General features: G+C 36.5%; 1 protein-coding gene across 3 annotated transcripts in view; it reads left to right on the forward strand.

The window, feature by feature from the left end:
- WASL (WASP like actin nucleation promoting factor) overlaps positions 1-13,380 on the forward strand; it is a 67,332-nt gene that overhangs the window by 23,458 nt on the left and 30,494 nt on the right. For all 3 annotated transcript variants that reach the window (XM_032642822.1, XM_032642821.1, XM_032642823.1), the window contains exons 2-4: positions 8,415-8,549; positions 11,151-11,237; positions 12,364-12,460. In XM_032642822.1, the coding sequence (XP_032498713.1) occupies positions 8,415-8,549; positions 11,151-11,237; positions 12,364-12,460 (319 nt within the window). The remainder of the gene's footprint in view (positions 1-8,414; positions 8,550-11,150; positions 11,238-12,363; positions 12,461-13,380) is intronic.

The following is a 13,380-nucleotide window of genomic DNA, read 5'->3' on the forward strand; positions in this document are numbered from 1 at the left end:
CAAATAAAGTGACCTCATCTATAAAATGAGGGGATTGTTTGTCATCAGAGAGCTTGGGTCTCAGCTGGTAACGTTAAACTTTGGTTAGCTGAGGTGAGCATCCTAGGGAACCCTTCCCACCTTCATTCCCTGAAAACCCAATCCTAAACTTCAGGTTTTACCATAAGCCAACTGACCTTGCAAGAGAGAAGCAGACAAAGGGAAGAGGCAACAAGAGAAAAACTCCTTTTAAGTAGGTCCACTTAAGCGGCAGGGAAGGGAGAAGCAGAAGAGAGCAAGCCATACCTGTGTGCTCACACTTTTAACAGTGTCCTCACCTGCTTGCAAACATGACCCAGTCTGTAATGAGATCAGTATCCCTCTCAGAGCTTTAATCTGTGTATAGTTATCCTTGAAGTAGAAAATTAAGAATACAGTAAGCCTTGCCATTTGTAGTTTTAGCATCTGTAAATACCAGCATTTGCAGGTAATGCTGAAGATCTGTGCCATATAATTTACAGTGTTCTAGATGTATGAATTTAAATCACAGGCACCATATGAGATGATGTGTGGCTGTGAGTTTACTGAGTGAGCTTCGTCTGTTGCACAGCGTATATCTTGTAGTAAGGCTTTCATTTATAAAGTGATTTCTTAAATGGTTTCAAAAAAGAGAGTGTACTGGTAATGAGAGTGAGCTCTAGAATTTTTATGATTTTACTTGTAATTTTAAACACAGGTCCAATATAAATGGAATGGAGGCAGGAGCTACAGTTACCTATTATAGGTTACTGTGCTTTTTAGTATCTTAAAACAATCCCCAACATCTGTTATGTATTGCCACAAACAAAGCGTCTAAAATTTTTGTGATTTAAAGCAATATCAATTTATTTTTCACGATTCTGTGGACTGGCTGGGTGTTTAGTCTTCTCCTGTCATCTGGGCTCACTCATGCAGTGGCATTCACCTGGCAGGCCTGATGGGAACTGGGCTCAGCAAGGGCAGGTGACATGATTGGGCCCATGTTCTCCATGTGGTCTTTTACCCCAGGGCAGCAGTTCTAAGAAGGCAAGGCACAATGTGCAAGTACTTTTCAAGCTCTACTTTGTTGAAATCTTACTGGTTAAAGCAAGTCGTATAGACATACCCAGCCCAGGGTCAGTGGGGGAGGAGAGTTTATAAAAGAACTTGGATTCTGAGAGGAATCAAGGGCCAATACAGGAACGATTAACCCGCTGTACCACATCTCCAAACTGTGTATCTCTGTTTATCTCTCTCAACCGGAGTTGAACTGTTTGATGTTGCTTTAATATTGGCTGTAACTTTATTCCATACCACTCTTTCTTATCTCCCACCCCAAACAGCTTCTAAAACTCCCCTAGCACTTTCCCGTGGTAGGGTCTTTGTTGATGTGTCTACCTAGAATGCTGTTTCCTCTCCACTTCCCCCCAACTCTTTGCTCACCTGACTCATCCCTTTTCATCCTTCAGGTGTAGTGTCACTTTAGGGAAGCCTTTCCATGCTCGGTAGACTGTACACACTCCTTGCATACTGGATTTTTCCTTTATAGCATTTGTAGTAGTTATTAATGTCTGTTTGCCCTTTAGAACTCATGTTTCACGAGGACCGTGTCTATCTAATTCACTTTTGTGTTTGACCCCACTTTTATTCCTCCACCCCCATTGATCAGTCCTGTGTTCATAGTAGGTGCTCCGTAAACATTTGATGAATGAATACATCCAGCACCAGTTTTCTTAAATAGCTAATAAGACCTAAAAGACTACTTGTGCTTGGTCCTAAGGCAGTAGCTGCTTTTATATGGCTCCATTTTTCCTCACTGTTGGGATCCTGCTTTTTACTTACTGCTTTTGTGCTCCTCCTCTTCCAGTCCTCCAGCTTTGCTTTTTTAAGATTACTACTCCTTGTGGAGCCTTTTGTCTTTGATGTATTCTTTTTCAATCTCTACCTTTTCTATTGTTTTTTTTTCTTTCTTCTTTTGGTTATTTCTCATTGTGGAAATTACCAGGTAATAAAAATCTCTTCTTTCCAAAGTGAATTATTTGTTTTCTTTTTCTGGATAATTTTTACTGGTGCTCACCACTTATGAATCTTGTTTCTGTTTTTTAAATGGGTGGTTTCTGTATTGGGTTTTTAGGTTGCCATGTAACTTAGGTGGTGTTTTAATTATTTAGGAAATTGTTCTTTGAGATCACTGTATAATTAAGTAATTATAAGAATTCAAATTTTTTACAGTTAAATTTTTTTTAATTGAGGAATAACCAAACTCCTTATCTTTCTTTACTTTTAAAATTTCTTTTATGTTTCATATTAAAATTTCATGTTCAGGATAATAATGGGACATTTCATGTGAATGTGTCATCAGAGTATCTAGGAACATATTTAAAGCTTAGTTTTTATGTATTAAGAAAACTTAGGATGGATTTTCCCAGATTCATTTTTAGGAACTTGGGACCACACATGCACGTAAAAAAAGCTGAAATCTTTTTTTTTTTTTTGTGGTATGCGGGCCTCTCACTGTTGTGGCCTCTCCCGTTGCAGAGCGCAGGCTCAGTTGCCGTGGCTCACGGACCCAGCCGCTCCGCGGCATGTGCGATCTTCCCGGACCAGGGCACGAACCTGTGTCCCCTGCATCGGCAGGCGGACTCTCAACCACTGCGCCACCAGGAAAGCCCAAAAGCTGAAATCTTTTGACTATTAATCTAGGCCATTGTGATTGCAGAAAAGACTTTTATTTATTCAATCATATGATTTCCTTTTCCATACTCAGTTTATTTTTCATATTCATTGAAAATATATTAAAAATTTTTTCTTTAACACCATTGTATGTTTTTTTGATTATTAAAACAGTAATCATTGTAGACAATTATTCAGTATTAAGTCATAGTACTTGTTGTAGACAGTTGTCAAGCAAGGATCTGTAACTCCTGGTGTTTTTCAGTCTTTTCCCTGTCATTAGCTGATTCTAAAATAAAAATCTATTTTCTTGACCTAAAATTCTTATTCTGACCTGTTATATAGTGTGGTTGTTCTGATAATATGATTTGAGTCTTATTCAAGATGAAACTCCTTTTAACAAAGTTAGTATTAGTATAGAGGGACTTGGAAGAAGTGGCAGGTTTCTTAGTTTTGGGTCAGAGTGGCAGTGGCTAACATGTGTAGAGGTAGCATTGACTCTGAGAAGAGAGCCACCTTCGCAAGCCTGTCATGACTGTGGAAGGGGGTTAAGAGTCTTGCATTGTTTTGAATCATTTGTGCTTTTAAAAATTTTCTATTTCAAAATAATTTCATAACTTACAGAAAAGTTGCAAATGCAGTACAAAGAATTCCTGTATATCCTTCGAATATATTTGTCAAACATTTATAACATTTTACCATGGGTTACCATTTTACCATTTATAACATTTTACTCTCTGTGTGTATATACGTGCATAATATTATTTTCTGAATCACTTGAGAATAAGTTGCTGATATGATGCCCCATATACTTCAGAGTGTGTATCCTAAAATAAAGGTCAATCTCTTTTTCATTATCATAGTATCATTATCAAAATCATAGTATGCAATTTTTAATTTAATTTAACACGTGTCTGCTTACTTGGGGCAAAGTATAGGTGACGTAGAAATATAGGCTTACAAAACTATTTTAGGTGCTTAAGGGAATTACAGTCTACTTAACGGATAGTAAATCAGTATAGAAAATTCTATTTTAGAATAAGATCTGTCACATGACAAGATTTTATACAAAATACACAGAAAGGTACTCTAGAAACACGAAGAAAAAGCAGTCGTTTTCAACCTAGAGAATCAGCCAAATACTTCTTGACTGGTGCAGTCAGCCCCAGAGAGGTGGACATGCCATGCTGAAGGAGAGTGGGAGGGATTCACATCCCAGAATTCATCCTCCATTTTATTTCTGCCCTTGACAATGAAAGTTCTGAGGACGGATGTGCTATTTATTGCAGTAACTCACTACTGAAATATCAGGAATGTGTGAGATAGGGCAGGTTCTGTTTCTACAAAAATTGATAGAGTACTTTTTTCCCCTTTTAATTAACAAATTTTAACCCTAACATTATTGAGCTAATAAGAAATAGGTTTCCTTTTCTAAGCACTTGTCCTTAGGTTGTTTTTCAAGAATACCTTCTTGATTATGAAAGACAAAAAGTAATAGAGTTGATTAGCTATAATTACTTTAAAGGAATGGAAGGAATGTTTTTAAAAACTTAATTAAGCCACTGTCAATCTAGAGTTCTAGGGATAGTCACTGCTGTTATTATTTCTGGCATCTGTATATTAAATGTTATGCTCTTCTTGCATTTACTATAATTATTCTGAATTAGTCAGAAAAGGCTTTTATAAGGTGTTATAGTATATAATATTCAGACTTTTGACAGGTTAAGATAAGAAGGAATGAAATAGGCACACTTAGACTGACAATAACATTGTAGCAAAATTTTGAAAATCCCATTACTGAAAATTGCTGGTTAGTTGGGTTCTTTAGTATTAAAAGTTTATGAATTGTTTATAATGCCAAACATGTTTGTGTGGAAAACTATAACATTGTTTCCAGGGTCTTTATTTCTTAAAAGCAGATGTTTTAGATTTTGTTTTAAATTTATGTAAATGTTTAAATGGGATTTGGGGGGTTTTGTTGTTGTTGTTATTAAGTTCACATATACATCCAGACAGTGTTTTACATTGTTAATATTTGGTTCTTTTGACAAGGGGATTTCCATAATGGAATTTCATACTCTATTTAATAGCACATTTTTTTCTTTTGCAAGCTGTAACTTCTTATTTTCCAGTTAAAACGTAAAGTAAGGTTCTTAGAACTTTTTCTTGGTATCTAGTTTACTAATTGCTTTTCTGTTTAGAAGTGACTGCAGTTTGACAGCACCATACTAAAAAGGGCTGTAATTTATATGAATTTTCCTTGGAAAACAAATTTTCTCATCTGATTTTTAAATTTTTCAGCTTGGTCTTTAACATCTTTGTATAATGTGTGCAGAATCCATTTTTCTGATGGTTTCAGTGCTAGGGGTTTAGGGTCGGGGGCCTGTGGAGGTATCATGCTGAGGCTGTGCACGTGCAGCACACTGGTGTGTTCTGAGCAGGCCAACGGCACACCCACATTCTTCAATCTGCTTTTTTAAAACCCAATGTCCTAGTTTCTAAGCTATCTACATAATTTTTAAAATGGCTCTTGTGGAACTTTTCCTGCTGCTTTGTGTCCTGTTCATGACCGTCTATGAAATTCAAAGATGAGTTTGGTCTGCAAAAGTTAAAAACAGCATCGATCACTGTTATCTGGGAAAGAAAGTTCTTCTGAAATTCTGATCTCCAGCAGTCACTGATCTTACATTTCTGACTTTATTATTATTAGAAAAGACTCGTGTGTAGAATAGGTCTTTGGAATTCTCTTGTCAAAGGAGGGCATTCCCTAGGCATAGTTAAGTAACCCAAAACAATGTCATCTCCAAATCTTAATGTAGTCTGTTTTTTATTACAGTGCCCAGTATTCATTGAACTGATGTACCAGGTTACTTAATTGTCTCCTATTTCTGGTTATTTAAAAAACCATAATTAATATATATTCATATAACTATTTTGGTTTTTATATTTATATTAAAAATACAATTTTTGGTTTTATTTTAAATTGTTTCCTGAATTTCTAATTTAGGAGTGAGATTGCTGGATCAGAAAAAATTACCATTTTTAGAAGATTTGTAAGTGCTGTACCAGTAATGGGTGTATTAACTCTTACAGAAACTGGGATTGAATAGTTAACATTCTAGATTATAATATACAGGAAACTTAAATTAGAGTTAAATGAAAGTTTCCACTGGTTCATGATATAGTCATGAGGGAGGTGGCAGCGTGGTGTACTGGAAAACCCTAATGCACGTTCTAAGGTGTCCATTGTATGTAATGAATTAGCTTCTTTACTGTGCATCTAAAAGAGTACTAGTTAGGTATATCCTTGGGATAATTGGGACAGTCGTCACTCAAATCACTTTCCATATCTTCAGTATAGCTTTCAAGCTGTATGGCCAGGTGCAGTTCACTTTAAATCTTTTTTTTCCCCTCAGTTTTATCATCTTTAAAAAAGATGTTTGGGCTTCCCTGGTAGCGTAGTGGTTAAGAATCTACCTGCCAATGCAGGGGACACAGGTTCGAGCCCTGGTCTGGAAAGATCCCACATGCCGCAGAGCAGCTAAGCCCATGCGCCACAACTACTGAGCCTGCACTCTAGAGCCGGCACTCTAGAGCCCGTGAGACACAACTACTGAGCCCGCGCTCTAGAGCCCACGAGCCACAACTACTGAAGCCCACGCGCCCAGAGCCCGTGCTCTGCAACAAGAGAAGCCACCGCAATGAGAAGCCAGCGCACCACAGCAAAGAGTACCCCCCGCTCACTGCAACTAGAGAAAGCCTGCGCGCAGCAGCGAAGATGCAACACAGCCAAAAATTAATTAATTAATTATTTTTTTAAAAGGAGATGTTAGAATTTATCTTCCAATATGATAATATGTTCAAAGTTTCCAGCACTGTAATTAGTAAACATAAATCTTGCTTTCAGGTTTGACTTAGTATCTTTACTTAAGGGGTTAACTGCTTCATGGATGTCAGACTTTACTGATACTACTACTTTGTTGATCAAATGTTCATTTTATTGGAAAACAGTATATAGTACAGGGAGTAAGAATACAGGATCTAAAGTCACAAATTGCCTGGATTAGAATTTCAGCTCAGCTGTGTGATATTGGGCAAATTATTTATCCTCTTTAACCTTGGGTTTCTCAAGCATAAAGTGAGGTTATAATAGTAATAACAATTGAGTTATGTTGGGTTGGCCAAAAGGTTCGTTTGGTTTTTTCCATAAGATGGCTCTAGTAGCACTTAGTTGTCTTTAACTTCATTGCAAACAATTTTGTTAGATTGTATGTGACAGTTGTCATATCAGTGTGCATTTAAAAAAAGACTTATCAAAATTGGTGAATTTTTGTGTAGCCATTTTAATATTGAAGATGGAAGAAAAAAAGCAACATTTTCAGCATATCATGCTTTATTATTTTAAGAAAGGTAAAAACACAACCGAAACGCAAAAAAAGTTTGTGCAGCATATGGAGAAGGTGCTGTGACTGATCAAAAGTGATCAAAAGTGTGACTGATCAAAACCACTGATCAGAAGTGGTTTGCGAAGTTTCGTGCTGGAGATTTCACACAGGATGATGCTCCATGGTCAGGTAGACCAGTTGAAATTGATAGTGATCAAATCGAGACATTAACTGAGAACAATCAGTGTTATACCACAAGGGAGATAGACGACATACTCAAAATATCCAAATCAAGCGCTGAAAATCATTTGCACCAGCTTGGTTTATGTTCATTGCTTTGATGTCTGGGTTCCACGTAAGTTAAGCGGAAAAAAACCTTGGCCATATTTCCACATGCACTTCTCTATTTAAACATAATGAAAACATTCCATTTTTAAAACAAATTGTGACGAGCAATGAAAAGTGGATACTGTACAATAATGTGGAGCAGAAGAGATCGTGGGGCAAGCAAAGTAAACCACCACCAACCACACCAAAGGCCAGTCTTCATCCGAAGAAGGTGATGTTGTGTATATGGTGGGATTGGAAGGGAGTTTTCTATTATGAGCTCCTTCCGGAAAACCAAATGATTAATTCCAATAAGTACTGCTCCCAATTAGACCAACTGAAAGCAGCACTAGACGAAAAGCGTCCAGAATTAGTCAACAGAAAACACATAATCTTTCATCAGCATAACACAAGACCTCATGTTTCTTTGATGACCAGGCAAAAACTGTTACAGCTTGGCTGGGAAGTTCTGATTCATCCGCCATATTCACCAGACATTGCATATTCAGATTTCCATTTATTTTGGTCTTTACAAAATTCTTTTAATGGAAAAAATTTCACTTCCCCGGAAGACTGTAAAAGGCACCTTAAACAGTTCTCTGCTCAAAAAGGTGATAAGTTTTGGGAAGATGGAATAAAAAGATGAATATGTTGTTCAATAAAGATCTTGGTGAAAATGAAAAATGTGTCTTTTATTTTTACTTAAAAACCGAAGGCACTTTTTGGCCAACCCAATATCTTAAAGTGCGTATTAGCACATTCCTTACACATTTTAAGCCTAAATGAATGTTAGCTTTCAATAATTATTTTTAGTATAGTTATTATATTAGTTATTACTACATAAGCAATTACTTCAAAAAGTAGTTTAAAATAACAAAAATGTTTATTTCTTCAGGTCCAGAATTTAGGAGCAGGTTGGCAGGGGGTCCTGGTTCAGGGTCTCTCACGAGATTGCAGTCAAGGTGTTAGCAGAAGCTGTGGTTATCCTAGTGTTATTTTGAACCTAATGGCTATAAATTTTATATTTTGCAGACTATGTCTTCAGCAGTGGTACAGTTATATGCAGCAGATCGGAACTGTATGTGGTCAAAGAAGTGCAGTGGTGTTGCTTGTCTTGTTAAGGACAATCCACAGAGATCTTATTTTTTAAGAATATTTGATATCAAGGTGAGTTTTATTTTGCTTCCACTTAAACTGTAGGGTTTTCTACCTCAATTGTAATTTATAATAGTATAGATTTGTTTATCCTGTATGTAATATTTATGCTAGAAGAGTGAAGCTTGGTTTTAGATATTGAACCATGGGCACTGTGACCAAATTGGGAATACATTCTAAACCAGGACATGAATAGTTCCCCATTTTATCTGTCTGCACATTAAAGGTTTTGTTGGTTTGTCTGTTTTTATTCCTTTGGGTCTTGAGCTTTTCCCACATTCTCTCCTTTTCTAATGATACTCTTTTTATCCCATCCTGTCCATTACAGACTAGTGTATATAGTTCTTTCAGAGAGCTACAAAAGTATATTTAGCCTGGTGTGTACTTAACTTACTTCGGCCTGGGTTTAAAGCATTATACAATATCTGTAATAAAGTATTTGCTACCCATTTTATGTTGTTTGTCAACATAGGTATGTTCCGATTTTCACAGCTCTGTATCCCTCACTCTTAAACATAAATCCACCTTGTCTTAGATTGGATGCCCTTTGTCAGGAATTCATCTCTGATAGTCACTAAAAATAATTTTTTGGCTGAGATGAAGTCTCCATTTATCTTTTAAAATCTTTTCCGTGGGTAAGCCTCCTTGCTTAATATTCATATGTGGCTATAAGTATAATGGGATTGTAGTTACAGAAAAATAAAACGGAGTTTGAACTCCTGGATGATACTTATGGTTAGACAGATTGTATTCAAACTGGTTTACTTCCCTGGGCTCCGGCTTACTTATTTGTAAAATGGGATAACCATCTGGATCTGTTGCAGAGTATTCCCCTGAGATTAAATGATATTTAAGTTACTGCACTTTGTACATTAGAAATTTGTAACATCCCCTTCTCCATACCCCAAGACAGCTGAGAGATGTGGCATACTCCTGTTACTAACAGTAGCTTACTTACTATGGCAGTGATTCTGGGGGATGGGGAACACATGCATAGTTTGAAAGACACTCCTAAGTCCTTGGATATATTTATTTCTCACCACCAAGGAGAAGCACTGTTTAGAAATCAAATGTACATATAACTCCACTGAGAAGAAAGGGATTCTATTACAATGGTCATAATGTGTGTACAGCATTTTAAAATACTGTAAAATTGTGGTCTATGTAGAACCTTGCATTTCAGAATAGGGCAATGGGAGCTTCCCTGGTGGCGCAGTGGTTGAGAGTCCACCTGCCGATGCAGGGGACGCGGGTTTGTGCCCCAGTCCGTGAAGATCCCACATGCCGCGGAGCGGCTGGGCCCGTGAGCCATGGCTGCTGAGCCTGCGCATCCGGAGCCTGTGCTCCGCAGCGGGAGAGGCCGCAACAGTGAGAGGCCCGCGTACCGCAAAAAAAATAACAACAACAACAAAACCAGAATAGGGCAATGATTATATTTCTCTAACCATTCATCTCCAATTATAGATAGCCATTGCTAAATACTTGGAATTAGCCAAGTAGAATTGGCTACCTTTGGTTTAAGGTTAATTATATTTCTTGTACTACAGCTATCAATATGACAGTCACCATGGATCTCTTAACCATAGTTTAACCTCGGTGCACTTTAATCCTCAGTCTCCTTCTGCACGTGATTGATACTGTTTATACCAATGTTTAATTAGACCACTCTGCAAAACTTAGAAATTCAAAGATTGTTAATGAGCAGTACAGAGAAGACTTATTTGACCCTCCCAGCATCTACAGAATTGAGGAAAAGAATGAAATCCTTCTGTAATATTTGATAGCATACAGTCTAAGTACTGCTGATGGAACTATGCATTGATAATCAGTGCATATATAAAAGTATCCTACCCCTTCTGTCTAACGTTGATGATCTAGTAAGTGTTTGGTTATGTATTTGGCCAAGTAACTATATTTGGAAATGCTTGGCTAATGAGATTATATCTTAGCATACTGAATTCAACTCACTTGGTATGTAGTTTTTATGAAAGAAACATTATCCAGTATTTACTGTTACTACTTACTAAATTATGTGATATGTTACTTACGTATTATACATATATGTGGGCTGTGTGTATGTAAAAGCTAGTATTAATATAAAGTTTCTTTAATATGAGTCATCTGCTTTTTTTTTTAATTGGCTGCATAGGGTCTTCGTCGCTGCGTGCGGGCTTTCTCTAGTTGCAGCGAGTGGGGGCTACTCTTTGTTGTGGCGTGTGGGCTTCTCATTGCCCTGGCTTCTCTTGTTGCGGAGCACCGGCTCTAGGCACGCGGGCTTCAGTAGTTGCAGCATGCAGGTTCAGTAGTTGCAGCACGCGGGCGTTAGAGCTCATGGCCTTCAGTAGTTGTGGTGCGTGGGCTCAGTAGTTGTGGCTCGCGGGCTCTAGAGCGCAGGCTCAGTAGTTGTGGTGCACGGGCTTAGTTGTTCCACGGCATGTGGGATCTTCCCAGACCAGGGACTGAACCCACGTTCCCTGCATTGGCAGGTGGATTCTTAACCACTGTGCCACCAGGGAAGGCCCATCTGCTTTGTTTTTGTGTGTGTGTGTGTTTTTTTTTTTCCAAGAGGCTTACTTTTTGGTAGTTCTTACTTTAACTTTTACTTTTTTCTAGGATGGGAAACTATTGTGGGAACAAGAGCTATACAATAACTTTGTATATAATAGTCCTAGAGGATATTTTCATACCTTTGCTGGAGATGTAAGTCATATTTTCTTTATTGCCCTGTTTAATGTAATTACTGTTACATTTGTCTATGGAAAGTAATTTTGAGCTTTTTGTGTAAACATTGTATAAAATATAAAGAATTATTTTACTTTTAAAAGCCTCCATATTATGGCTTAGTAGGAAGCAATGGCTAAGATTTTAAAGGAAAAAAAAAGGTTTCAAAGAGTACTGTAAATGTAATTTGGTATGTAGAAAAGAGGTTTGTTTTTTCGTCTTCTCTTTCTTTAGTCAGATAGTTTTACCTCTGTGTGACTTTGGACAAATAGTTTAACCTCTCTTGAGTTTTAGTTTTCTTATCTATAAAAGTGAAACCACTAATCCATGGTAACTTTTAAAAATTGAAGATTATATTGCTGTTCAAATTATTTTGTGAAAGAATATGATCTAGAAGAGTACTAAAATATAGTAAGTAGAAGGATTTTTATACCATACACTCACAGGACTTGTCTGAATGACTGGATTATGGGTGACTTTAATTTTTTTTGTTTTCATATTTGTATTTCCTAAATTTTCTACAATAAAAGGTTGGATTAGATGATATGTCCATCTTTTCAAAAAGTGTTTTCTTCCTTATTTGTTATTTTTCACATTTTTCTGGATTGTATACAAATATATGTACATATATAAAAGTGTGGACTAAATGCCATAATAATGCAGGGTGTTTCCACACTTCTAATAATTTACATGAATTAAGGTTATAATTTAAATAATATCTGAAAAACGTAGGGTTGATCTGCATTTGATCAATGTTTCCAGCGTTTGCCTTTTCAAATCCAAATGTTTATAGAGCTCTTTTGAAGGATCAAATTCTATTTACTATTTTGTTCTTTTAATTGAAGATGAAGTATTCAGTTTAACATTTGAGTGTCTACTGTGATAGGTAACCTCTCTAATAGTACTCTTTTACTCTACCTTCTCTATGCTTTTTGCCTTCTTAAGTTATAAGTTATAACTTTAAGTCATAAAGTAAGTTCTTGTCTGCTAATAAAGTGAAACTTTTCTTCTTCAGAGTGTACTTCTATTGGTTATTAATTTTTTTGTTAAGTAAAGCTAGATTTGTGGTTTTTGTTGTTTACCTTTTTTGATGAAAATATTTCAGACCTGTCAAGTTGCCCTTAATTTTGCCAATGAAGAAGAAGCAAAAAAATTTCGAAAAGCAGTTACAGACTTGTTGGGCCGTCGACAAAGGAAATCTGGTAAACTTTTTAAAAAAAAATTCCTTTAAACAGGAGCTGGCTATGGCTCATGGGGCAGATCTGGCCTGCCATCTATTTTTGTAAATAAAGTTTTATTGAAAAACAGCTATGCTTGTTGGTTTACATATTGTCTTTGGCTGCTTTTTTTCCACAACACAGTTGTCTAGTTATGACAAAGACTATGTGACGCATATCTGGCCCTTTACAAAAAACAGGTTGCTAATCCTTACCTTACAAGAAATACTATTTTTATTGAAAGCTGATTTTTTTCAGATTTATTAAAGAACTCATTCCAATAACCTTTTCTGTTGATAACATTTTACATATACTGACTCTTAACTTTGCATTTTTATGACATTATTTGTAACTGACATTTACAAAAATATTTTATAGTTTGTGAACAAATACTTTAGGCAAGCCTAGAAGCAAATAAGCAAAGTTGCAAACAAGATCTGTAAACATTGCCTTGTCTCTATTTTGTCCCTAATGTTGTATATTGTAAAATTATAAGGAGCTTAGTTTAATGCATGAGACTTTAATACATATAAGACAATTAGAGAACGACGCAGGATAGTGTAAAGCTTTAAATTCATTGATGTGGAACTATTTGACAGCTGTCACATACCAGGCCTTTCTGTTGTAACGTGGGAGAAGGGTGATTACGAAAAGTGAACCTCTCCAAAATCATCTTCTTAAGCAGGTCACTTTTAGGAGAAATAACATATGGGAGTTGAGATCAGCAAATAAATCCCCTTAAAACTAACCATGCCCATATATTCTTTGAAAAGTCTGTACATCCAAGTATACATGTTACCCCAGTCTGAAAATCACTGTATTCAAGGATGTGCTTTACCAATAGGAGGGAATAAGTCATGAAAAAGGAAGGCACTGGATCCTGAAAACAGAAATGTAAACATGTG

The sequence above is a fragment of the Phocoena sinus genome, chromosome 9, assembly GCF_008692025.1.
Source record: "Phocoena sinus isolate mPhoSin1 chromosome 9, mPhoSin1.pri, whole genome shotgun sequence".
Classification (NCBI taxonomy): domain Eukaryota; kingdom Metazoa; phylum Chordata; class Mammalia; order Artiodactyla; family Phocoenidae; genus Phocoena; species Phocoena sinus.